Consider the following 25563-nt stretch of genomic DNA (forward strand, 5'->3'; position numbering starts at 1 on the left):
AAAAAAAAACATCAAATGAAGTGTCATGCAGGGAATTCTGGGAGTGTCAATTTAAAAAAAAATCACTGTAAATTATACAATGACTTTTTCTTTTTCACTGCAAAAATCGTATTTTTAACAGTATTTTACTGTAAATTTACATTAAATGTAATTGCTTTTATTCACTAAATATAGTATGAAATGACATAGAAAGATATGAAAAGAAAAGTTTTAAAGAATCTCTATAATTTTGAGCCTAACGATGAGACTGTATCAATTCCCTTAAACCATGAAGGCCTGGTGACTGCTTTGGAAAGCTTAAGTTGGAAAAGTGCACACTCTTTTGCACACTCTAATCAGTGGAGCTCTATATTTTGATCTGATGATCTGCACATTTTATTCTTGTTTTATTATTCTTTATTGTGTACTTCTCTTTCTTGTTGTAATTACATGCTTAATTTTATGTTATCTGTACCTTAACACTTTCATCTTGGCCAGGTTGCTGTTGCAAATGAGAAACAGTTCTCAATAAAGGTTAAAAAAAAACATATATATAAATAAAAAATAAAAAAAAACATTGTTTTAAATGAGTTAGTATATATTTTCAGTAATGGCCAAGTTTATTTACTGACTAAAATTAAATTACTTCCTTGAAGGCATATTACAATGCCTGATTATAATCTTGGTGAAATATGTTTATATTCCATTATAAATCACAAAATGTTCAGCCTTAGCTGAACATTTTCCATTATACTGTAGGTGGGTTTTAATGTTCTCCCTTTTATCAGTTTTTATAGTCACATCTTTTACATTAAAGTCCAAAAGCAGTGAGACTCTGATTGTTGTCCACAATTCGGCATGGAATTACATCATTAGTCAACAGGTAATTTGACAGTCGATGGGTAAGAAGCCGAAGGGTTTCAATATCCTGTATCCCGGGGCAGCACTGACGGAGGCAGCGGAAGCAGAAATGTGTGTTACACTGAGGGCAGATGATATTGGGGCAGCCTTTTCCGTTGTGTGTAAGCAGGGTCTTGCACCCTAGGCAGGCCCTGAAGTATGGACATCCTCTCGCAGAGCTGTGTGGATCAGTGATTTTTGTGTCGCTGAGGAGGGCAGCACGGAGCGCACAGTTCGGCAGTGTGCAGGAATTGGTGATCGAAGCGCTGTGTGGCAACTCTCTCTGACATGCCACACAGAAACGAAACACAGACCTGTTCACTACAGAGCAAGATCTGCAGACTGCACACTGACCATCCATAACTATGACATTAAACTGATGACAACTGGGACACTGGAAAGAAGGAAACAATTGGTGAGATCTGGTCACAAAATAAGAACTACACTTCACAGATTCCTTTCACTTGTTTTTCCCAAGTAAAAATGACTGCACCTACATCTGGAATATTTATTAGTAGGCTATAATAATAAAAGGCCTACTATTATAAAATATGTAATGTTTACAATAACATGTTTAACAGTGAGTTATTCCTTTATAGATCACATAGGGTATAGTTAATGTTTCATTGGGTAGACATTTAGCATTAAATATACACATAATGTCCAGTAAAATGTGTAACTGAAAGTGTAAATTATATCCTGTATATTTTGTTTCAAATATACAGTACTGAAGTATGCTACAGTAAGCTTCACACATTAAAGGGGGGGTGAAATGCTCGTTTTCACTCAATATCCTGTTAATCTTGAGTACCTATAGAGTAGTTCTGCATCCTTCATAACTCCAAAAAGTCTTTAGTTTTATTATATTCATAAGAGAAAGATAGTCTGTACCGATTTTTCCCGGAAAAACACGACCGGCTGGAGGCGTGACGTGTGGGCGGAGCTAAAGAATCATGAGCGCGAGTAGGCTTTTGCGTTGAGAGCGTTTGGAAGCTGTGTCTCATTATCGTGAGGGAAAAACCAACCAAAACAAACCATGGCTAACAGTCAAATTCAGCGTATATTTATGATCCATAATCAGATCCCGAGGCTGAAACTGAACGAGAGCAGCAGCAGCAACAACTCGCTCGAGCGGGGCTCGAACCCGGGTCTCCGGCATGGGAGGGGACGCACTAACAAGGAGGCAGAGATATTTTAAGCAGTTTTACTCACCGCCTGCGGTTCCAACACACGATCGTGACCCTTTTTCGTTGGGATTGCATCATCCTTAAGAAATAAATGATACGCAAATCCGTCCTCAAACTGGACCTTGTTTGTAAAACAAGCATCTTCGAAATGCAGGGAACAAACACAAACACTTGCACAACTCCGTTGATGCTCTGTAAAAATAAACTCCGTCCACTGGTCCCTTAATGCTGTTTTTTTTTTTTTGGTAATCTGTGCAGGGTTGTCTCGCCCTGGCAACCAAAAACACACTTCTTTTGTGACATTTCGCGACGCTCTCGCTCTGATCAGTGAATGTCTGTGCTCAGCCTGGCTATATGGGAGCACGCGCTCTTCTGGCAGACGTGCCCTAAGGACCCATATAATGAAATTCCGCTCCATCTAACGTCACACAGACCCATACTCGAAAAAAACTTTCTGACAACTTGTGACAAACCAGTACAAAAATACTCCTTCAAACGTACAACTTACATTTTTAAACTTTGTCCATGTTTAGCATGGGAATCCAACTCTTTAACAGTGTAAAATACTCAGTATGCATGAAATAGCATTTCAACCCCCTTTAAGCTTTACACAGTTACATCATTATTGATTCAAAAACAGCGCCATAGCTTTCAAATTGAATAGGGCTAATCTTATACTAGTAGCTTTAGGGCTACATTTCACATCTCAAATATAGGCTAATCAAAATGACTGAGCAATAGCTCAATGATCCTTAAAGTTTTAACCCAGGAAGGCTCTACTAGACACTTATCAGTGGAAAACTGCGTCACAGTTAATCAGACACCTTGACATAGTGTGCTAAATAAAGTCTAAGAGCTTAATTCCCTTCTATAGTATTCTGGTAGAACAAGTGCCTGAAAATAACTTGTGCGAAATGTTTGACGTCATGATGGATCACAAAGATCTGGAGCGGCCAGTCTACCTTTGGGACATTCATGGCTCAAGTCCTCCTGGACAGAGAGAGAGAGAGAGAGAGAGAGAGAGAGAGAGAGAGAGAGAGAGTAGACGAGGGTCAGCCGATTAGTAAGGAAAAAGTAAGACAAAGAACTGTGCTGACAGGGAAACTGAGGACACTGTCTCACAGTTACGCACTGTAGGCTACCACAGACAGTATGATAATTTACCGAGAACATTATCTATGTGTAAAATAACATGCACATTGAGAATCAATATGTCTCAGCCAACAAGAAAACAATATTCCTTCCTACAAGTGCGAAATTCAAACAGTTCAAATAGTCTTAACGTAATTAAAGGACTCTTACTACAGAATGTATGAAGAGAGGAAATGAATAAACTGTAAATCAGTACTTACTGGACACCAGCTAACTATTCCAACCACTTCTTTGTGCGAAGAGACACAAAATGTTAGTACTGTATGTATTTCCCGTGAGAACAGATTGAAGGGGAATACCCAAAAGTCCTGCGTCTTTCACTTTCTGTTCAGAGGCAGACACAAAACAACAGAAAAAAAAGATAACAAAGGTACCCCTATTGGCAGTCTTCATAAATATACATTTTCACATGATTTTTTTTTTTTATTGGATGTAACGTTCTTTTGCCGTTTCCCCCCCTTGCAAAACACTATTAATTTAGCCAGTGATTACAAGATGCCCGGTGACTTAGGTTTATATAGCGCTCTCTGCTGGTCAGTGAATGAAAGTAGAAAAGAAATGCTTCCCAGCTAGCAGTCCCTCTTCCCTTTATATTCTGTCTCTGACCACTTGATCACAGATCACGTTCTCTGGTACTTTTCCATTCTCGAGAAAAAAAATTAATAATAATAAATTCACTGGAAATACACTGAACTGACTTTAACTGATAAACTGACTGTTTCCATTGTCCTCTTGCATTAGCAGCACACGTTTTTTTCTGTTTTAACACTGTAAAGCTGTTTTGACACACTCAGTATTGAATAAAATGCTATATAAATAAAGGTGACTTGACATTACTTGGTGCTTTTATAGTGAGAATTAAGCATTAAAACATGTTTACAGTTTCTTAAAAATATTAATTTCTTTATCTCTGGATTCAAAGAAAAGACAAAAACAGAAGTTTTTTATTTATTTATTTATTTATTTATTCTAAAGTTATTTTTAATTGTTTATGCTCATCTACTAGAGTCCCATGCGATTAATGATCTCAGCATTATCCACTATCACACAGGGCCCTATCTCAAGATCATCATCATCATCATTATCATCATCTTCATCATATTCATCATCATATCCATCTTCGTAGCACTGTGGACGGAGGCAGCGGAAGCAGAACTCATCTTCGCAGTTGGGACAAATAATGTAAGGGCAGCCCTCACCACTGTGTGTTACTAGGGCCTGGCATCCCGGACAGGCCCTGAAGTATGGGCATCCATCCACTGAGCTTTGCGGGTCACTGATCTGTTTGACGCTGAGGAGGGCAGCACGGAGAGCACAGTTCGGCAGCCCGCAGGAGTTGGTGGCTGAAGCGTTGCATGGCCACTCCCTCTGACACGCCCAGCAGAACTGAAACACGCACCTCTTTGCTTTAGAACAAGGTCTGCAGACTGCTTTCTGTCCATCCAACTTTCTGAAATCAGACTGCTGACAGCCAGGACACTGCAAGGCAGACAGACAAGTTAAATCATTGCCAGTATGTGATGACAGAATACTTTTGTCACTATAAGTGAGTCATTGAATCATTCACTCAGGAGATTCAGTGATTAATTTGCTCAGAATTGTTTGGAACTATAAAAAACACAATATTCTGCTATTTAAAATGTTATTATATGAGTGTTATTATAAATGCTATTATATTAAAGTTGTCTTCTTATTGAACGGTTGAACTGTATCAGAGCATAACATGATTTAACACAGGTTGCAGTATATTGCAGTGTCATCTTTTGGAAAAACAGATTTTAAAAAGATCCTAAAAACTTCCAAATTAATATATCTCCTTTCTTTCTTAGTATGCTGTCGTAATGTGGGTAGTTTTTACAAATTCATAAAAATAAAATGAAAATATCAGTAGCACCTTTAGACTGCTCATGTTTAAAGTTTGTTGTTCCACATCCACAGATCAAAAGAGAAACCTGTGAACAATATTAGTTACGGTCAATAGTGAGTAACTGTTCACTTAAAGTAATGTAATAATAAGCCACTGGTGAAAAACATGAGCACAGTTTTCAAATCAGTCAGTAAAAGGCCAATAAAATAATAACAATAATAATTAAAGCAAACAAATACCTTCTTCACTGGCAGATCACAAACACACCATACTCAACACTTGTCTGTGGAAGGAAGCTGTGTTCCTGTCTGTAAGCACAACTCCAATGAGGGGGATTTCCACAGTTATATGTATCTTTCACTTTTGTCTTTACTCACTTATCTTAAAGGGTTAGTTCACCCAAATATTAAAATTATGTCATCAATGACTCACCCTCATGACGTTCCAAACCCGTAAGACCTCAGTTCATCTTCGGAACACAGTTTAAGATATTTTAGATTTAGTCTGAGAGCTCTCAGTCCCTCATTGAAGCTGTGTGTACGGTATACTGTCCATGTCCAGAAAGGTAAGAAAAACATCATCAAAGTAGTCCATGTGACATCAGAGGCTCAGTTAGAATTTGTTGAAGCATCAAAAAAACATTTTGGTCCAAAAATAAGAAAAACAACGACTTTATTTAGCATTGTCTTTTCTTTGTGCATTCACAACACTGCAGTGACACTGCTGACGTGTTATCTTTGTTATTGGGCGCACCAGAAAACACATCAGCAGCATCGTGAACGCACACACAACAGATCTGGAAGAGAAGAAAATGCTGAATAAAGTCGTAATTTTTTTTTTTATATTTGGACCAAAATGTAATTTTGAAGCTTCAACAAATTCTAACTGACCCTCTGATGTCACACGGACTACTTTGATGATTTTTCTTACCTGTAAGTTACGCCTTCTTTCTTTTCGTGAACATTTGGGTGGTGTTGTGCAAATATTTCCACATAGTGTAGTAGACATGTGGGGGCGTGTTAAAACGAGCTGTTTTAGGAGGCCTTGGTTGACTCTTAAATTTTATAAAGAATATCTCTTTGGGTTTGAGACTTTTGGAACTTTACAGATCTTCTATATTCACCGAGAGCTTGTAACACTCCAAAGAGAAAGGAAAAATGTAAATTGCATCATATGACCCCTTTAGAACAGACCAATTTGCGGCACAGTGCAAGTTCAAAAGCGTCATAGTGTAAACTGATGGATAGACATAACAAAATCATACCTGAAACAGAATACTTGTGTTTGGGAAACTATCATATATGGTGTTAAATTAATAAATGACACAGCAGATGATAATAGCTCCTATTCTCAGTTTTTATTTAAGCTCCATTGAGGCAAGTCGATATCGCCATCTTGTGTTGAAAATAGAAACAGAAACGAACGATTCGAACAAGCTGTACCTGCATGTTCTTAACATTAATCTTTCATCTACTCTTGTACTGTACAGCTTACATAACTCTGGGCTGTTCCTGTGTACACTTATCAATGTTTACAAATGATCAAGAAATGACAGCGATTGTTTGTGATATGAGCAAGGCTACAGTCAGGGATAAGACATGGCTTTTTATCTGTCCCGTACAGTAATGTATTGTGCGAACAGGATGTCATTAGTAAATGATAAACTTTGACGTGAATGGCAGGTCGGACCACATAACAGACATATCCCAAAAACCACACTTAGGATCCACACAATATTACAGTTGTGGAGAGCAGGCCTACATACAGTAAACGACCTCTCACCTGTTAACACGAGCACAATGTTTGTTTCGAAGAGGAGTTACACTTCAGCGGATCTGTTCAATTCTATTCTGCTGACCAATGACAGACAGGCCTCGGCGAAGGGAGGAGCATGCATATAATTACGCCTGTGAATGTGTGTGTGTGGAGTTTTTTCCAAACTTTGGAGCATACCAGAAGAAGCTCGTTTTATTGTACAAGTGTGACAGAAACGCGTGGTTGCAAAGAAGATGGGAGACACTGCAGAGTGGAGCTGGTGTTCCTTGGTGTTGAGCAGCATCGGCTCTATTACGGTTGTTTATTACCTGCTGAGGTGGTCATGGCAGTGTTGGCAGGGGTTCAAAGCGTACGTGCTCTCTGAGATCTGGCAAACGGACCTGAGGATATATGGCCAATGGGCTGGTAAGGTTTTCTTCAAAGATGCACAGTGGGTTCCGTTTTCTGATTATTATTTAATTATAAAATTATCTATTGTTTAGTATAAATGCATTAGAGGAGCAGGAATACACCAATCACGTTTAATAATACTAGTGCCACTAAACAATTTTCCTCTTCTTTAACTATTAATGGTATGGCAAGCTGTTGTAGCATTTATTCCCTTTGACTAGCGATCCAAAATGTATTATGCTGCTATTAATTCTTTTCAATTAAATTATTTGTGATAAGAGTGATGAGTTAATACAGCAGTGCTACTGGTAACAAATTAAAATGTGAATTTTATGGGGTTATATCTAAAATGTGTTAGCTATTCACTTCCAACTAGTGTGCATTCCAGTTGTCCCTGGTAGTCATTATAGTTCTTCTAGCAACGAATCATCAGGCACTAGTACTTAGTTTTCAATTTATTAGATTCAAGTATCCATTTATGCAAATCCTTTCTAATTGTTACTAATAACATTTTGATGTCTTACTATTTTTTTTTAAATAAATAACTATTAGTGACCAGTTGAACAGATGCTAGTCACCACTGTAATAAGTATTAGTATCTAATGAATAGTTAATTATATAGGATTCAAAAAGATTCTAGTTACTATAACATTGTGTACTAGTAATAAAAAAACATACAACTTAAAAAAATGCATGTTAAAATAGCTTGCCATAAAATTCTAATTTCTAACATTTGTGCGGGTTTGTACTGCTCAGTACTGGTTTCTGCTGGCCCACCTGGTGGACCATGTTAACCAGTAGAATCCTGGTAATTAGCTGGTGGACCACAGGGAGTCCAGCAGGCCGGCAGGTGATGCAGCAGGGTCAGCATGATGTTTGTGGTTACGTAGGATGGGGACATCACACCAACATCTGAAACACAGCATGTGCGTGTGACCTGCTTTGCTTTTTTTTTCTGCAGGGGTGTTCTTTTGCATTGGTTGTACAGTACTCATTCTGCTCAGGGCATCTGCATAGCCAGAAACTCAACATTGCTGCCTTTTTCTTGTTTACATAAAATGTGCATATTCCAGACATAATGAAAACAGCCTTAAAAATCAGACACAAAGAATTATAGTGGTTGAAGTTAGGTGATCTAATGATAACTGACAATGGAACAGAAAGGATGGGATATTTCACTAAACCTTCATGTCTCTCACAGTTGTAACTGGAGCAACATCAGGGATTGGTCGTGCATATGCTGAAGAGGTCAGTAAGCTACTCTCTTTTCTGCAAACATTAATTATGTGGGAGTTTAATAGCATCTGTTTTGATACAAAAAAAAATATAAAGATAAAATTCACTGCAGATATTTGTACTTTTTCATCTGAGTTGGATGCTTCCTCTAAGCCACATGCAATATTTGACTGATTTTGGTGTCCTAAAATGGCTTTAGCCTTCACTTTAAGTCAAGAAATATCAAATAATTTTCATTAGAATGCAGCGTTTGACAATATAGGAAATTGCCACAATCAACTAGTCTGGAGGATCCAAAAGCACTATTACTTCCAAAATCTGCATGGATGTGGTCAAGTATGTTATCAACTAAAAATCTGGGACACTCTTGACCACCACATTGTGTTGTTCTTGTCCTCTGTGAAGGAGTAAGTATGTCTGTTTAATGAGAGGATGTCCATAAAAACAATGTGTTTGCACTCCTGCACATCTAACAGAGAATAAGAGGGACTCCTGTGATCGGATGGATAAAAATCTGTTGAAATGCATGGTTATATTTACTATTCTTACTATATACATGAATCTTTGTGGGTGTATTTGTGCCTTAGCTTGCCAAACGAGGATTAAACATTGTTCTGATCAGTCGCTCGGAGGACAAGCTTCGCAGCGTTTCCAAGGAAATAGGTAAGTTACAAAGTAGAAGTCAAGATGAAAAATGTAGCTTCTCTAAGTGATCAGAGCAGAGACAAATCCATCAGTACACAAAGCCTCAACTACATCATTTTAAGATTTAGGAATTGTAGGACTGTAAAATGTTATTTTCACACATTTAGACAGAGCACAAAGAGTATAAATCTGTAAATCTGTATGTGTTTGTTTCAGAATCTCAGTACAAGCGGCAGACACGTGTGATTCAGTCAGATTTCACAGAGGGACATTCCATCTACTCTGCTATCGCACAACAGCTAGAGGGCCTAGAGATCGGAATTCTGGGTAAGATAAAGATCAGCAACGATGTGTAAAATACTGAAGATGGTGCAAAAGAATGAAATTAATTTTGGCAAGCCATATAGGGGCCATAGATTAAATGCTTTTCATTTCTGGAAACAAAAATCATCATTAACTTACAACAGTTCAATAGTTAGTATAATAAAACACACTCAGTACAAAGTACTGTCTACATTTATTCATATCCATTATTAATCCTGTCCCTTTCTCTGTAGTGAACAATGTAGGTATGAACTATACAGGGGTTCTGGCAAATTTTCTGGATGTTCCTGATCCACACCAGGTCTGGCTCAGCTTTTCTACACCACACAGCTTGACTTTCTGCTCTATTGTAATCTGAATCGATTGTATGAAAGTGTCTATTACATGAAGTACTTTTTTCTGTCTCCAGAGAATCACACAGGTGATAAACTGTAACACACTGTCCGTCACTCAGGTAAGACTATCTGTATGTGAACTTGTTTATGCATGGCCTGTTATAAGATATATTTGTTATATATCATCTTGACATAGCAGCATACATAGGCTTGTTTACAGAATGTGTGCCTTTTTTTCGTCCTTTGTGTGCATGTGTAAAACAACATATACAGGGGTTGGGAAAACATGATGTGAATACCTAGGAAATAAGCAATATTTCTTTCTAGTGGCATGTTACCACCGCTTGCCTTTAATACAGCTTACAACCTTATTTGAATAGATTCATATAACTTTTAAATGGTCTCCAATTGAATGTTGTCTAAAAAAAAGAAAAATCTGCCAATTGCTTCAGAAATGTTAGAGGGAATTGGCTTCTTAATCTACTCTCCAAAACTGGCCACAGGGATTTGATAATATTAAAGTCAGCTGATTGAAAAGGCCAGGGCAGATGTTGAAGTTCATCTTGGAGCTCCATTTGCAGAGGTTTTCTGATCATATTGTATGGTTTTCTGATTATATTGCTCGCATTTTAGCATTGGTGTTCATATTGAAAGTTTTAGCACTTACAGCTCCATGTGTTTTAGCTTTGTAAAGTGCCCTGTGGTTGGGGTTTTTTCCTGTGGAAAGAGAGTGTACATAGTTGGACACAAGTGACTTCATTTCACTTCAAGGTGAAAGATTAAGTTTGCTGTCCCTTTGCAGTAGTTGTTCTGTGTTGTTTGGAAACAACATTTTTAGTACTTGACAGTTCCTATCATTCACATTTCCTATCATTCATTCACGCTGAAGAAGTCTTGCCATGCTTTGTTGATGGCAATCATAATCATAAAGTAACCAAACAACTGGGCGATTAACAGACGCTCCTGCTGAACAGGTTCCCGGGATTTGTCTTTTTAGTAAGTCTTTTGCAAGTCATCGACCTATTGACCTATGGCTTACTAAACACTGCTGAGCACAACTTAGAAGAGTATATTCAGGGTTGCCAACTCTCAGGCCTCTGGCGTGACACTCGCGCTTGGACTTCAGCATGAGATTGATGCTGAAAGTTTGAGTGTCACGCCAGATGTGTGAGAGTTGGCAACCCTGGTATATTAGACAATAGAAAAATAAATAAAGATAATGGCAAGGTTTTTTTTTTTTTTTTACTGCAGCCTACAAACCCAATATTAAAGGGGTCCTATTATGCTTTTTTAACTTTAGTTAGTCTACAATGTTGAAAAAAGATCTGCAAAAGTTACTTTTTAAAAACTACAACGAATGTCGTACGATTTGTTTGGACTACAATGCATATTTTCAGGGATTTGTGATGGCGCCAAGTGGAGCCAATCACAACACAAACTGGCCCAGCTAACCAACCACAGCACATTTCATATTTCAGAATGCGGGCTTTCATTTGATACAGGAACTATTCGAGCCATTCATGCCAGACTGAGGAGAGAGGTGTTGTAATGTAAAATATGTGAAAAATAATGTGTTTTTCCAACAACCTAGTTTGAGAGCCTTTTGTGGACTGTTGATTGTGGTTTCTCCCTCTGTCCATATTTGGTTGTTCCTGTTCTCATTATTAGTTAATCACCTCATTGTGCTCACCTGTCTACCCCTCATTATCTGCCCTATATCAGTTCCTGACGCTCATTTTCCACTCGGTCAGTTATTGTGAATGTGTTCTCATGTATGTTTTCCTGACCCATCTGGATATTACCCCTATGTGGATTAATAAAGACTGTTTATCATTATCTTTGTTGTTCTGCTTGATCACACACACAGACTTTTGAAAATGTAATTTAATATACTGATTTGGTTCTCACTTATTAATGGTACATAATATTGTCAATGTTAAAAAACAGCCAAGTTTCTATTAATTTAAATACTAAATGAATTTTTTAAATGGTAGTGTTTCATAGATTGAAAAACATTGATAAGATAATAATTCTCAAGCACCAAATCAGCATATTAGAATCTGAAGGAAATATAAATACACAAAACAGTCATTTTAAATGGTAATGTTAAACAATATTACTGTGGCGCAATGATCTGTGATTCTAATGACAATACGGATTTGGTGGCGATGTTGATGACAAGTGTTGTTTTGTAGATGAGCAGACTCGTTTTGCCAGCCATGCTTGAAAGGTAAACACATAGCCGGATCTGATCATATCTGATTATTATGAAAACTGTGTTTGTGTTTTAACTGAGGGCTTGTGCTTACTCTCAGGGGGAAAGGCCTCATTATAAACATATCATCAGAAGCTGCATCTCAGCCCCAGCCAATGCTGTCGTTGTATTCTGCCACTAAGGTGCATCTTTGCTACACACAAAACAAATGCCATGCAGCCTTACAGCATAACACACAGAAATAACAACTAAAGTGGGTCTTCCTCTTCTCCTACACCTAGATATTTGTAACATATTTTTCTCGCTGTCTGCATGCGGAATACAGGTCAAAAGGAATCACGGTTCAAGTAAGTCCAGCACTAGTAAATATCTTGTACCTTTGTTTTTGCTGAATCTTAATGTTGTTTCTCTGCCTTTGTCCAGTGTGTGGTCCCGTTTGTAGTCTCCACTAATATGACTCATAACGTGCCTGTCAGTCCGCTGGTGAAAAGTGCCGCTTCGTTTGCTAGAGATGCTCTGAACACTGTGGGTTACACGACATACACAAGCGGATGTTTAACTCATGCACTGCAGGTAAACACCACTCACAGTCAGTTTGAATAATGTGGGATAACAGATTTATAAACGTTTATACCCTCTTCCCAATATATATCTCAACAGTTGTATGTACTATATAAACATACAGGGTTTGTTTTGTAGTGTCCTATACATTTTATTTTAATAATTTAGAAGTATGAATATGTTATGGATTAATTTACTTACCATCCTTTGTGGTTTCAGCACTTTGCTCTGTCGATTGTTTTCCCGGGCTGGCTGCGTCTCTCGTCCTATTGTGTGCAACGCATGGCAAAATTCGCTAATAGCATTGAACCCCAGTTAAGGGAGATGATGGCAGAGCCAAAAAACAAACAGGACTGACACAAACCGTGGACCACAAAGATGTGATACACAAACATGCGTATAATGGCATCAACAGTAAGAACTTAGCACAAAAACTGTTTTTACTGCAGTGGCAGGAAAACAGATGTATTATTACAATAGGGACAATTTTCGTTTTTATGGTAAGTTGGCAGATATATGGTCTTTATAAAAATAACTTTTTGTATTTGAATCAGAATCAGGAATCTGAACCTATGGACCCTTTTCATGATTCAGTTCAATGACATTTACATTTTACAGCAGGGTAAATTGAGAAGGGTATGTACATTTAACTTTCCCTCCCTAAATAAATGTATATTGTTTAATTTAATATATATATCTACACTGTGGTTCAAAAGTTTAATAATTAATTATATAAGCTAACATTTAATTTTCAAAAGGCATCAAGACCTTGAAAGATTACTTTTATGATGGATATCTGTTTAGTTACAACGGCATCATGTTTCCCCTTGTCTTATGTGTTGAATGAATCAGCTTTTTTTTCTTTTCTCTTTTTTAAATGCAATATGCCAGTTGTGATGCTTCAATGTCTTGTTATGTTGGCAGTAATTAACATATGAATGATTAGATACTATACTTTTTAACTATATGGGCCTTTCATGCAGTTGAAGTGTGGAAATGTGAAAAATATCCATAGGATAGCACTGAAGAACATTAACTACTTTATACTATTGGTTATGACTTTTACATGCATCATGTATTTATTGCTTTCCAATAATGTGACATTAAAAATCAGTCTAGACTGAAAGAAAAAACATTATATTTAACATAAAAAAGACTCAATGAAGAAAAAAACAGAATTATTTTGTTTAATGACAGTTTTCTACACTCAGTCACATGATTGAGCTATTGTATATAATGCTGAGGAGCCACAGTACATCCAAACTGAACTGTTTGTTGAGCTAAATAATGCACCTCAATGATTACTGATCTCAGATTTCTAAATACTTCAGATTATATGGAAGCTGGATTGTGTAAAGTGATTTTTGCACACTGAAAGCACTGTTAAAATATTTATATATATATATATATATATATATAATAAATGTACAGAATGGAATTACTTGTACACATCTGTTGTTTAGCATAAGACTCTTATTATTACAGATACGATAAAGCCCGACATTCTTGGACTTGTGTTTTTGTTAATGCTTAACACGCAGGCAAATGTGCAGAATATTCAAGTATTATTTTAACCAGTGTCCCTTTTTTAGCTGGCAAAGACCAGCAGAGTCTCAACACAAACATCATCTTTAGCCCTGACCAATCAGACGCCGTCCATGAGCTTTCAGCTCCGCTTCATCCCAATCAGCATGATCATGAGCACAAAGAGCATTTGAACTGTAAAAACTGCAAGAAACACACAAAATCAACAGGGTGCAAAAAGGTAATGCAAATGGTCAGGGGAATTTCTTGAAGTCCACAATATGAAATCCAGAATTACTAATGAAAACAGATGCTCAAGAAGACTTACATTCTCATACACACACACACACACACACAAATGTAATAATAAATAACATGTCTATATAATTGCTCAAATGACAGTAAATAAACTATGAATGCAGAAATTCAATCAAAGTTCTTCCATGTCACCAACAAATCCACAAGGGCTCCTCAATGGCTCACAAGGGGTTCAAACTGTTTTATACCAAGAAAAAGCAGAAATGATTAACACAATTTTCCAAAAGTGCATTACAATAACAAAAAGCAAATACACATTAACCTTTCCCTATTACAGTGCAACTGTAACCACATCTCCTTTAAGGCAAACTCTTTCCATCCTAATTAGTCAAACCTAGTTTTTTCCATATTGCATCTTGCACAAACACATAAACATGGATCAAACACATAAACATGGATCACAGGATATGCAAGCACTCACTTTCCACAAACTCTAAACGTACTGTTAATGAGAACAGATGGAGGCACATGGAGAACTCAAAAATAACTGTTCACTACATCATGATTTGGTAGTATTTACACATAAACCCAAAATAGCAGTTTTCACCAATGACACCAACTCCATCCATATGTTTTTAAATAACATTTTTACCAAGAGGAAATAATTCCCCAGTTTATGATATATGGTCCTCAAAATCATCTGCCCTTTGAGAATATTAGGAATCAAATACACCTGTATTCCACTCATCACACAAACATGTTTTGGTTATTGTTTCTCAGAGTTCAGTACATGTGACCGGTGTGACCCCGTGAATCAAGAGAGTCGGGCCCAGGTCTCGCGTCAGCGTATCCAGCTGCGTCAGGTACTGCTGTGAAAGCTCAGAACTGGAGGGAGGGTGGGGCAAATACAGGAAGCGGACTGCTGCCGTAGAGCTGTGTTCCCTCAGCAAGCCGTTCATGGTACACAAGAAATCCTCTGGCACTTTTTGACCCTCTGAATTTGGCCCTCTAAACATGCATGGCACGTTATCACAGGCCACGATCTTAATAGCGGCACGAATCCTAAGCATTCCCAGCAACTCTCTAAACTGCTCCTCATTGGCCAGCCAGCCCTGGTCTCCTGACCCTGATGCCACACAGACAAATATGCGTAACCTGGCACGGCGCCACCTGTTGGCCATGTTTAACACGCACGCCATCTGAAGCAGGAAAAGACTTGACACGTCTGCGTAACTTGCACTGCCTGGAGACAGTAGGTTAGTCGGCCACACGTCAATGGTGTCCACATTGTCATTTCCCCTGCCTTTGCTCTCAGGCGGCAACTGGAAAAAGTAGCGGCCTAAACAAACGTTTTTGCCCATTTTTATGGCATCACAGATGATGCTCACGTACTCCTCGGGCTGCAGAGCGCGAGGGCTCTCGGCATGGCGCACGGGTGGAAAGTGAGCCTGTAAGGATGGCAGGTCCACCCCAAAATTATCCCCCTCACCCCTATCACCCTTGCAAAAGACAGGGTCCTGCAGGAAGTAGTCCTCTGGATAGCAGTTGTCATAGAAGCCCAAGACCAGGGTATTAGGCTTCATGCCTCCTGGAAAAGAAGATAAAAATGATGGTCCGACTACATAATACATCAATATAGATACGCTGCAAGTTTTTGAATCATGATAAAGAACCAGCTCATAAGAGTCACTTGTTTACGAATCAGGCTACAGTGGTTTTAGATGTTTTTGATTCATTAGAAGGAACTAGCTCATTAGAGTCATTTGTTTGTGAAATGGGCTACACTATTTGTGCTCCATGTTTCCGAATTATTAAAAACAATCATCTCATAAGAGTCACTTATTTATCTATTAGGCTGTTTGTCATGCTTTTGATCGTCTAAAAATGTATAAAAACCTGGCTGCACCTATCTTGCCATGTTTGTTATTGCATGCAACTTGAAGAGGAAAAAAAAAAGTCCATAGAAAGTTGTTTCTTGCCCTTTTTTTTGCCATACACTTGGCCTTTTTAGTGCATCACACAGAGTACAGACTACAACTAAAAATATGTTTAAAAGAAGAATGCAATTTATCAGAAAATCTACAGTATGTGATTTCATGTGTGATAGCAGTGCTCATTTACAGTCAGCTCAAGATTATGTTCAGATAAACTTAAGTTCATCTGCATGCAAGTGTGTAAAATTTTTTATCTGAATAACTTTGTTATCTTAAAAACAGCTCTAAAGCAAACATGCTGTATTCTTGGAGTACTTTTGTGATGTTTTTATGCTATTGTTTTTTTTTTTTATGTGAAACTATTTGTGCTGCCATCTTGACTAGGACTCTGGAAGAGGAGATCTTGTATCGCAATGGAAGTTTCCTGGTTAAATAAAGGATCAATTAAAAAATAAATGATTAACATACACTATGCTTTTTTTACACTGCAATTTTTTACATTGTGGAGCAGATGCCATCTCTGAACTAGCTGAGCTCTTACACAAATGGTGTTGAAAACACTACAATAATGTATTTACTGTATTATTTCACTAGATATGTACAGTACTTGTACTTTGTACAGTAAACAAAGATATAGTCTAAATGATTAATCCTGGCTCTGTGCCATAAAGATAACGCGATAAGAAAATGTCTCACCTAGACCAGTGATGCGGAGCAGATGCTGAGTGCCCTGCCTGACAGACGGAGAGAGAGTCAGATCCACAAAGGCCTTCACACCCAACTTATCCACTAGACTCAACCAGAAATTATACTGCGGCTGCACCGGGTCTGCTGGCAACACATCTGTGAGAGACAGAAAGAAAGATTACATTTGGTTGTGTGGCCCTTTCTATTCTGACAATCAGTGTGCAACAACATGAAAGTAAAATGGATTCACAGCAGAAGGGCTGTTTAGTAATCTTAAAGGTACATTCCAATCAAAAAATACTTTCATCATATAGGTATTTGTCCTGAAAAAGATAGTAATGTTTTTCGTACATACAATGAAAGCCACACTTTTTTATGATGGATTAATCCGCTTTTTGTTTCTGTGTGACTTCTTTTGGACCATTTAAAAATAACACCCATTCACTGCCATATCAAAGCCTGGAAGAGCCAGGACATTTTTTTAATATAATTCTGATTGGATTCGTCTGAAAGAATAAAGTCATATACATACAGGATGCATTGAGGATGAGTAAATCTTATGGTCATTTTCATTTTTGGGTGAAATATCCCTTTAACAGTCTTCAGAATAATCTTCTTTCTTTTTCATGTTCCACAGAAGAAACTGTCAAACAGGTTTGAAATGACATGAGGGCAAGTAAATATTTTTTGTCAAACAATACCTTTAAGATCATAAACTCATCCTATGGAGGTGGGTATGCCCGAGTTAAGACTGATTGAAATGACCAGATTACAATGGAATGAGAAAAAACAAACGAACAAACAGAAACCATCCTTAGGCATTATGGTGGATTTGCTCAAATAAGAAAATAATAAGAATTCCTCCCATCTTAAATTAGATTTCTGTAGACCACTTTTCATTGTCATTGGAGGCTAGATGTCCTTGCAAAGTGTAAAAACACTGTGACTGTGATATTATCAAAATCTCTAAGCATCCCGACCAGCCATAGCAACAATGACCCTGCTTACATGCACAGGAAATGGTTTTAGTCCAGAGATTCTGCAGACACAGCCTTTCTATACATTTCAAGAGATTAAGAAGCAAGTGAACACACTTTATGTGGTAAATCTTTGCTCAATATGCCTTGTGAAACATTAAATTGCCCCCTAACCCCATTACCCCTGTTGTCCTACCTAGATCTCCAATCTGCACATGCCCAAGAACAAACAGCCCTCCTTTCTTTAGCTGGTTGACAAAGCAGATGAGCTGACAGGAGGAGCGTGGGTTCGCCACCATCAGTAAGACCTGAGGCCGCCAGAACTTTACATGATCCTTACGGGAGTCTAACATCAGAAGGTACTTCCTCACCTGAAAGCATCACAGAAAGACCAACCATGCATTTAAAGTTCAGTGCATTCACGTGTGTGTGTGTGTGTGTGTAGGTACCTGATGGAAGATCAGCGCTTGGCTGATGTAGCCCCAGCTGCTGGTGGGAGAGCGGTAGTGCAGGAACAGGAGGAGGAGCAGCAGCAGTGCAATACTGGCTGAGGAATACACTGGGTTTATCACGAACATCATTACCACACAGCTTATAATACCCAACAAACATGTGTGCCATGAGAAAAACTGAAACGTTGGCCTGGAAAGAGAGGAAGAAAAAAGAAAAACAAAAAATTATCAAAAGTAAAGTCAGTTAAGATTTTTTTTAATGAAGTTAATACTATTACTCAGCAATGATGCATCAAATTGAGCAAAAATGCCCACACACATACACGCTTTGAGCAGTACCTGAAGTTTGGAGCAGAGGCCCATTCCAGAGCCAGACAAGCCAAATCAACCGCCGCATACGCTAACAGGTAAAACACTGTGACAATACCAGCAATCACATTCAGTTGTCCTGCAAACAGTGTACACTACAACACACACACACACACACACACACACACACACACACACACACAGTCTTAATATCAGGTGTCACAGAAATAACATCCAAAGAAGCACACAGCTCCCTATACCTGCACCAGACCCCAGGTGTAGAGCACAGACACCCACGGGTTCCCAGAGCTGGAGGTTACAGCGGCCGGAGCCAGAGGCAGACCTGAAACCAGATCAACAAAACACTGACACACTCTAACAGAGAGGAACAGTACCATCATCTCACTCCAGGATAATATTACACCGTCTTATCATAACAGCCATGTCAAAACCAACAATGTAACCTAGTAACTGGGTCAGCAGAAGATTGAAATAATAATCTTTATTATATCCAGTGTCCCATACATCTTTCACCATTTACCTGTTAAACAAATAGTGCCTTAGTAAAGTATCCTGGAATTTTAGTGAGTAACACAAAACATTTCATCTAAGAATTGATGTAAACATTTAAATCATAAAAGTGGTGTTTTCCCCCTTCTGATCAGAGTAAAACCAAGAAAATAAACCCTACACACACTGGTAAGCTGTGGTTAAAATGCTACATGGAGTGAAACTATATTGTATTGTATTGTATAGCCCTTGTTTGTAAGTCAAATACATGAACATGTTTTTAGTGAAGCTTTGTTCAAGCAGACAGAACAGATCAGATCTCTGCTGGGCTAATGTCATTTTACTGTTTCCATTTTAAATGCGGTGGTGCAACACCATTAAGCAACTATGCAAAAGCTTTGCCACAGGTACATTATAAGCATTGTTGCCAAAACTGCCATGTGGTAGGATTTTAAACAGGCCACTGATCTAGCACTACAATAAATGGTGTGACATTAAACCTTATAATAATTTTAAACGTTTAATGCGCTACAATAAATTATAACAAATAGATTCCTATTGTTTTCTTCTATGAAAACAACATTTGCATTGCAATGAACAGGCTTATTCTTGAATTCTTACATGCCTGATGTCTTATTCCTGGATTTTTAAAAAGTAGTTCGACGTAACATTTCCTCAATATACTGTGTAATCTTTCATTGATAATTTTCTGTGATTCCTGTGACTGATTCGTTTATATGATTTGAGAGGAAAACTTACAATTTTCAATAAAATCAATAAAAATCACATTTCAAAATAAAAAAAGAATGGCTTGTTTGGTTTCGATTATGCCTCCTCAGCTTACTGATTTGAGTAGAAAATATTTATGATTATTGTATTTTTTTTTTTTTTTTTAGATAAAGTGCCCTTTTTTACCTTTTCACACAGAATATGAGCTCTTCACACCATATAACAGCCTATAAAATGTGACAAAAAAAAAGTTACACTGAAAAATTTTCACTAAACATATTTTCCTTAGAAACCATGAATACTGCTTTCCAAGTACTGCTCACTAATGTTTTCCAATAACACTTCTTGTGGAGATGTCAACCACCCTAACACACACAAACATCTCAGTATCAGTTTCCAGCCTGAAATACGTCCTTTAAACAGACTAACCAAAAAGCTGGTCCAGAGCAAGTGCATGGAGGATTCGAGAAGCTCCTATCATGGAGCACATAGCAGCTGAGAGAGATGCACAGTACACCCCAATCGTCACGAACGGAGGCCACACGCTCACCCGCTGAAACACTGCGTAATCATTGATTAACAACAACCTGAGAGAGAGACACGGAAATAACAGAAAGAAGAAGGGAGAAATGAATAAGAAGGGAAACAAAACATTGTGTAAATGTTCCTGTTGTTCCTTGAGTGTGGTAAGCGGCACCTGTCACAGGTAGAGCTCAGGAGCAAGAAGAGAAGCAGATAAACAGTGAAGGTGTATGACACAGCTATGATGGTCCCTTTAGGTATCGCCTCACTGGGGTTCTTCAGCTCACCTGAGAAAGTGAGACAAATCAAATGACATGTTTACGACACTCATCCATTATACCAGTGTTATCAATTTTGCTAAAGGCAATACAATTACACTGACAACCGAAAAGTCAAGGAATTGTGCAAATAAAGGAAGCGTGTGAATGGTGTCAGAGGTTGTCTGGTTTTGTACCCGACATGTTGGCTCCTGCCATGATGCCTGTGCAGCTGGTGAACATCACAGCAAAAACAGTGGCGAAAGACATCATTGTGTTGGTACTGTAGTCCAGAGAGTACTGCGCTACAGGAGGAGACATTTGGACAATATTCATGCCAGTGCAGTAATTATATAAATGAACGGAAACTGTTTTATGCCCCCTGATGAATGACTGCAGTACAGAAGCGGGTATATTCGGCTGCATTCATGGTCATCCATAATCTTGAAGTAAAAACTATGGTTGGTTTATGATTAAAACAGTACTATCCCTGCCATCCCAAACAAACACTTATTGCATATAATCAATTTATACAGCACTTTATTACTGACATTGCAAGGCTACAGAACATCAGAATCATAGTATAATTGAAATATTTGTTTCTAAATGTCATCAAAATCACACATAGAACATTTAACTATATCTGCATTTGGTTCTATGAATACTTTTAGTGGAAAAAGTTAATTTTCTCTACATTCACCACACCACAATAATACCACCATCATGAAAATCAATGGCAAAAGCTGCTGCAAATATGTTTGTACATGGGCCAAAGATAACTTCCTGTTTCTGCTGTTGGTCTCTGTCTGTACATCAGTCTACATTGGTTGCTTATCTCGGTTATATTATTTATAAATATCTCTTAATTAAAAACTTTATAAAGTAGACATTTTTCATCCTAAACATTTAGCATCTATGACATCTATAGCTCTTAAACAATTTGTTTTGTGTTTACCAGAAAAATGGCATGATGGCACATATCTGGATTTAAAAAAATTGGTGCCATGCCTGTTTTGCCGTTAAAGTCATTAGCTCCTTATTTTGTTAGTGCCAAAATCAGCTCTTGTCTGTGTAAAATGTTGATTTGAGAAATGTTATGTCTCAGTTGCCATTAAAATTATATTGTATATACAGGACATACTCAGGGCCATCCTTAGGGGGTTGCAACTGGTGAGAGGGCCCCACAGCGAACAGAGGGTTCAAAAGCATTTATTTGAAACAGATTACAACAATTTATGTCTTTACTGTCACTTAGACCAATTGCTTAATAAAAGTATTAATTTCTTTAATAGAAAATCTTACTGAGCCCAAACTATTGAATGGTACTGTACATGCATGTTATATACTATACAGGAAAAACTAATTATAAATTCCTTTTACCAGTAAATCAGAATATTCCTTTGAGGAATATCCAATTTCTTTTGTTGCACTTTTTCAAAATGTCATTACTTAAGTATAAAATCCTGTAATGTTTATATTTCACTACCCAATATACCCTTGTTCCCACTAAATGTTAAATTTAACACACAAGACAATCGACATCTGTTTCATTTCTCTTCTACATATTTTGAAATATAATTGCTAAATAGCCTCAATGATCATCATCACAACCGTCACTCTCATTATTGCATTAATAATGATCATCTTACTCACGTCCGAGGTTGTTTTTTAATGTAGTGCCATTGAATCCTGTGTAGCTGGGGTTGACGGTGACCGTGTGGTTGTTGCCGTATGTGTGTGTGATGTTGAAGCGTTGTGGACTGACTATCAGGGGGCTGATGACGATAGAGATCAGTGACATCGTCACCACAAGCAGAATGATGAAAGAGGCTTTGGCGTAGATATGAGCACCAACCAGACACACCACCAGACATAGCAACAGCACAAGAGAGGAGTACAACACAGTGTACCAGTAACCCTGCGGCAACACACGCAGCCCTTGTGACCCAGCAGAGCCTAGAGAGAGAAGACAAGAGAGGCTTCAATCTAAAAACACAAGCTATACATTGAATTGCTTTAAAGACTGTTTTTAGTACAGTGTGATTCAATGCACTGCTCACCTGGATCCCTCCCAAAGACGTCCAGTATGGCCTCCACCAGGCCGAGTACATAAACGCCACATGCACATACCTTCGCCAAGTAAAACATCAGGCCAATACTGCCTCCAAACTCTGGTCCCAGAGAACGACTGATCATGACTAAGATTAAAGAGTTAAAGGTCAACAACAATACACACACTCAGATTCATAAATGAGTGAGTCTGCATTTCTAGCACTCTCTATGACACAGAGATTGGTTAAGGATACAGTAGGCCCCGCCCCCTTCCACTGCTCCATTAGTTGAAATAGCACATATAGACAGGATTGTCAATGAGATGATGAAGTAGGCCACAAACAGCATGAGGAGACCATGGAGAAGACCGGCATGACCCACTACAAAACCTGCAAAATAGACATATACTGTATCAGAATAAATTATGCACAAAAACCACTGATCTACAGTATAACATAGAATATTATAATATAGTTTTATATATATATATATATATATATATATATATATATGTAGATCAGTGACAAAAACACATCTAAGGTCACACTAGGGCCATAGTGAAAATGTTTTATTAAGTCTCTGGACATCAGCTTTTGTCTTTTCCCATCTCTTACGCACCTGTGCGAAGAAAGAGCACGATACTGAACATGGAGAGGATGGTGGGCACCATGACGCCAAAGAAGGTGTTGAGTTTGCGGGGGTTTGATTCGGGGGATACTTGTCCTGTCACTGCTGAGCCACCCCTGGAATCTTCAGCATCACCCATCATGCTGTACACCCCATGAACAAGAAGAGGGGAATGCTCGTTTGCCATGGTCTGAAAAAAAAAAAAGAGGAACCTGCAATAAGAAAGATTTTGAGTGTTTCCTGGTTAGTACATACAGTACAAACATTTCTCATGATTTTGAGCTATTGTACAAGCTGTTATTATTATTATTATTATCACTAAAACATTCATAGTGTACACTATCGCACATTTGGGGTAAGTTTTTTTATTTTTACTTTAATTCCTTAAACTGTTTAAAGGTGACAGTAAAAACTTTTACACTTTTATAAAATATTTCTATTTAAAATAAATGGATTAAATGTAAAATAATCCTGATTTTTTTTTTTTTTTTTTTTACATTTCATGCATCAAAGAAACCTGAGAGAACGTTACAAAACAACTGTTAATTAGTATTATGTTAACTATGAGAAATGTTTCTTGTGCAGAAAATCAGCATATTAAAGTTATTTCTGAAGGATCACGTGACACTGAAGACTGGAGAAATGATGCTGAAAATGTCAGCTTTGCCATCACAGGAATAAAATACAGTTTAAAATAGAAAACAGTTATTTTAAATTAAAATACTTTTTTATAATATTAATGCTTGTACTGTATGTTTGATCAAATAAATGCAGCATTGGTAAGCAAAAGAGACCTTTCAAAACACTGACATTTTTGTTGTTGTAATATAGTTATTATTTTAAAAGCATAAAAAATACGTCACTCTTGATGATAATTGGAATATTTATGTTTTTCTTTCTTTCAAAAACATCTAGCTGGTGGATTTACAGCTTTAGTCACCATAAATGTGAATGATTTAGTTTTTTGTTCATTTCCATTGCTTTTTTTACGCCTGTAAATCACATTTTTCCATTTAATCTTAATCTCCAAGACCATGGAAACTCTTGATGCTGCAACACCTTGAAAGTCCCACTGATCGCCTTTTGAACCGTTGGATCTGTCAAGAAGCGGAAGTAACGTACACGACCATGTAAACAACCCGACGTACGCGTTTGAAAAACAATTGTATTACAGTCTTATATAAGTAAAGAATAATAATGTAAGACTACCCCGCTGCTAAAACAACATCCGATTAGTTGTCTACTAACGTAGCAGACATCCATCCCAGAAAAGTCAGCTGGCATTTCTAAATGAGTCCGCCGCCTCATCAAACAGAAGTCACGGATGCTCGGGCGTGTAAGGTTTTAAAGACACACATAACGTTGAAGTAAAGTAAGCAGATGGAGAAGTAAACATGACCTACCTATCCTTATGAACAACTGGGGCGACGCCAATCTGAGAGCGGTATGCAACTTCCGCTTTCAGGAAGAAACTAAACAAACCACAAGGGAACCAAACTACTCGTTTTGACAATGTGGATGCAGGATGTCCCGAAACCGATATGTTTCATCACAGCATCTTGTCGAGTTGGTTTTGTTTCTTTAAAGCTTCGCAGGTAGAAAGTTTTCGTTGCAGCGTCAGATCTCGTGATCAAACCCTCGGGGCATGACGGATGAAGAGCGCGCTGTGGATCTTAATATGAACAACAGACAGCAATACCTAATGAAAACATAAATCTATTATGTAAAGATGAACCGAGAGGTTATGATCGCGTATTCTTCATGCTGCAGCACGGCTGGGACTGTACCGCCTGCCTCTCAATTTGTTTAAACCATAGACTCAGACTGTATGGTTTTAAACAAGTCACGGGACAGAGGAAGTGCCCATGTGACTTCAGGGAGAGGACGGGTGAAATATCACAAGTGAGAGACGATTTTGAACTGAACATGAGAGAACCGAGATGTTTACTCTTTGATCCGTTATTTAAACACCTAGATATCTGATACAAGTCAAACATTCTGACATCAAACCAAGTACCACACATACCCATTTCTTAATTTTAGGTTGCAGTAAGAAAACTATGTACTTCAACTGCAAACAAGGAGCACTTTAGCACAGTTCCCCCAGTAGTACGATAACCAAAAAAATGTATACATAAAAATAATTACATTTCATCTT

The 25563-nt window shown here is 37.8% G+C and overlaps 3 protein-coding genes and 1 long non-coding RNA gene across 5 annotated transcripts; 1 reads left to right on the forward strand and 3 right to left on the reverse strand.

The window, feature by feature from the left end:
* Nucleotides 1-433: 433 nt before the first annotated feature.
* LOC113077347 (uncharacterized) lies at nt 434-3760 on the reverse strand. Its single transcript, XR_003281306.1, has 3 exons — nt 3419-3760; nt 3029-3056; nt 434-1273 (listed from the first exon to the last, which is right to left on the reverse strand). It is a non-coding gene; the product is annotated as an uncharacterized LOC113077347 (long non-coding RNA).
* Nucleotides 3761-4182: 422 nt separating this feature from the next.
* Nucleotides 4183-5429, reverse strand: LOC113069165 (probable E3 ubiquitin-protein ligase RNF144A-A). The gene is made up of 3 exons (XM_026242186.1): nt 5325-5429; nt 5113-5170; nt 4183-4697 (listed from the first exon to the last, which is right to left on the reverse strand). Exons 2-3 carry the CDS (start codon nt 5125-5127, stop codon nt 4221-4223), a joined length of 492 nt encoding a protein of 163 aa, XP_026097971.1. The 5' UTR covers nt 5128-5170; nt 5325-5429; the 3' UTR covers nt 4183-4220.
* Nucleotides 5430-6984: 1555 nt separating this feature from the next.
* On the forward strand, nt 6985-13529 carry LOC113077428 (very-long-chain 3-oxoacyl-CoA reductase-like). Its single transcript, XM_026249845.1, has 11 exons — nt 6985-7266; nt 8453-8499; nt 9075-9150; nt 9349-9459; nt 9690-9757; nt 9866-9910; nt 11987-12021; nt 12107-12188; nt 12288-12353; nt 12430-12579; nt 12787-13529. Exons 1-11 carry the CDS (start codon nt 7095-7097, stop codon nt 12922-12924), a joined length of 990 nt encoding a protein of 329 aa, XP_026105630.1. The 5' UTR covers nt 6985-7094; the 3' UTR covers nt 12925-13529.
* A 211-nt stretch (nt 13530-13740) lies between these two features.
* slc12a9 (solute carrier family 12 member 9) lies at nt 13741-25479 on the reverse strand. 2 transcript variants are annotated; one of them, XM_026249801.1, is made up of 14 exons: nt 24809-25479; nt 23397-23617; nt 23033-23167; nt 22787-22924; nt 22380-22682; nt 20924-21031; nt 20645-20756; nt 20377-20534; nt 18969-19051; nt 18739-18863; nt 18397-18589; nt 18144-18318; nt 16980-17126; nt 13741-15937 (listed from the first exon to the last, which is right to left on the reverse strand). In XM_026249801.1, exons 2-14 carry the CDS (start codon nt 23590-23592, stop codon nt 15126-15128), a joined length of 2685 nt encoding a protein of 894 aa, XP_026105586.1. In that variant the 5' UTR covers nt 23593-23617; nt 24809-25479; the 3' UTR covers nt 13741-15125. The 2 variants fall into 2 exon arrangements, with proteins under 2 accessions (XP_026105586.1, XP_026105577.1); XM_026249792.1 differs by having other exon boundaries at nt 23397-23595; nt 24809-25475.
* Between the last annotated feature and the right edge of the window lie 84 nt (nt 25480-25563).

This window comes from Carassius auratus, chromosome 5, assembly GCF_003368295.1.
Source record: "Carassius auratus strain Wakin chromosome 5, ASM336829v1, whole genome shotgun sequence".
NCBI lineage: Eukaryota > Metazoa > Chordata > Actinopteri > Cypriniformes > Cyprinidae > Carassius > Carassius auratus.

Coding starts and splice junctions, on each gene's coding strand:
- LOC113077428 (XM_026249845.1), top strand. CDS start 7,095: ATGGGAGACACTGCAGAGTGGAGCTGGTGTTCCTTGGTGTTGAGCAGC. Junction 8,500..9,074: donor GTCGTGCATATGCTGAAGAG/GTCAGTAAGCTA, acceptor TTTGTGCCTTAG/CTTGCCAAACGAGGATTAAA. Junction 9,151..9,348: donor CAGCGTTTCCAAGGAAATAG/GTAAGTTACAAA, acceptor TGTTTGTTTCAG/AATCTCAGTACAAGCGGCAG.
- slc12a9 (XM_026249801.1), bottom strand. CDS start 23,592: ATGGCAAACGAGCATTCCCCTCTTCTTGTTCATGGGGTGTACAGCATG. Junction 22,683..22,786: donor CGTCTTTGGGAGGGATCCAG/GTGAGCAGTGCA, acceptor TTCTCTCTCTAG/GCTCTGCTGGGTCACAAGGG. Junction 18,319..18,396: donor AAGCGCTGATCTTCCATCAG/GTACCTACACAC, acceptor TGATGCTTTCAG/GTGAGGAAGTACCTTCTGAT.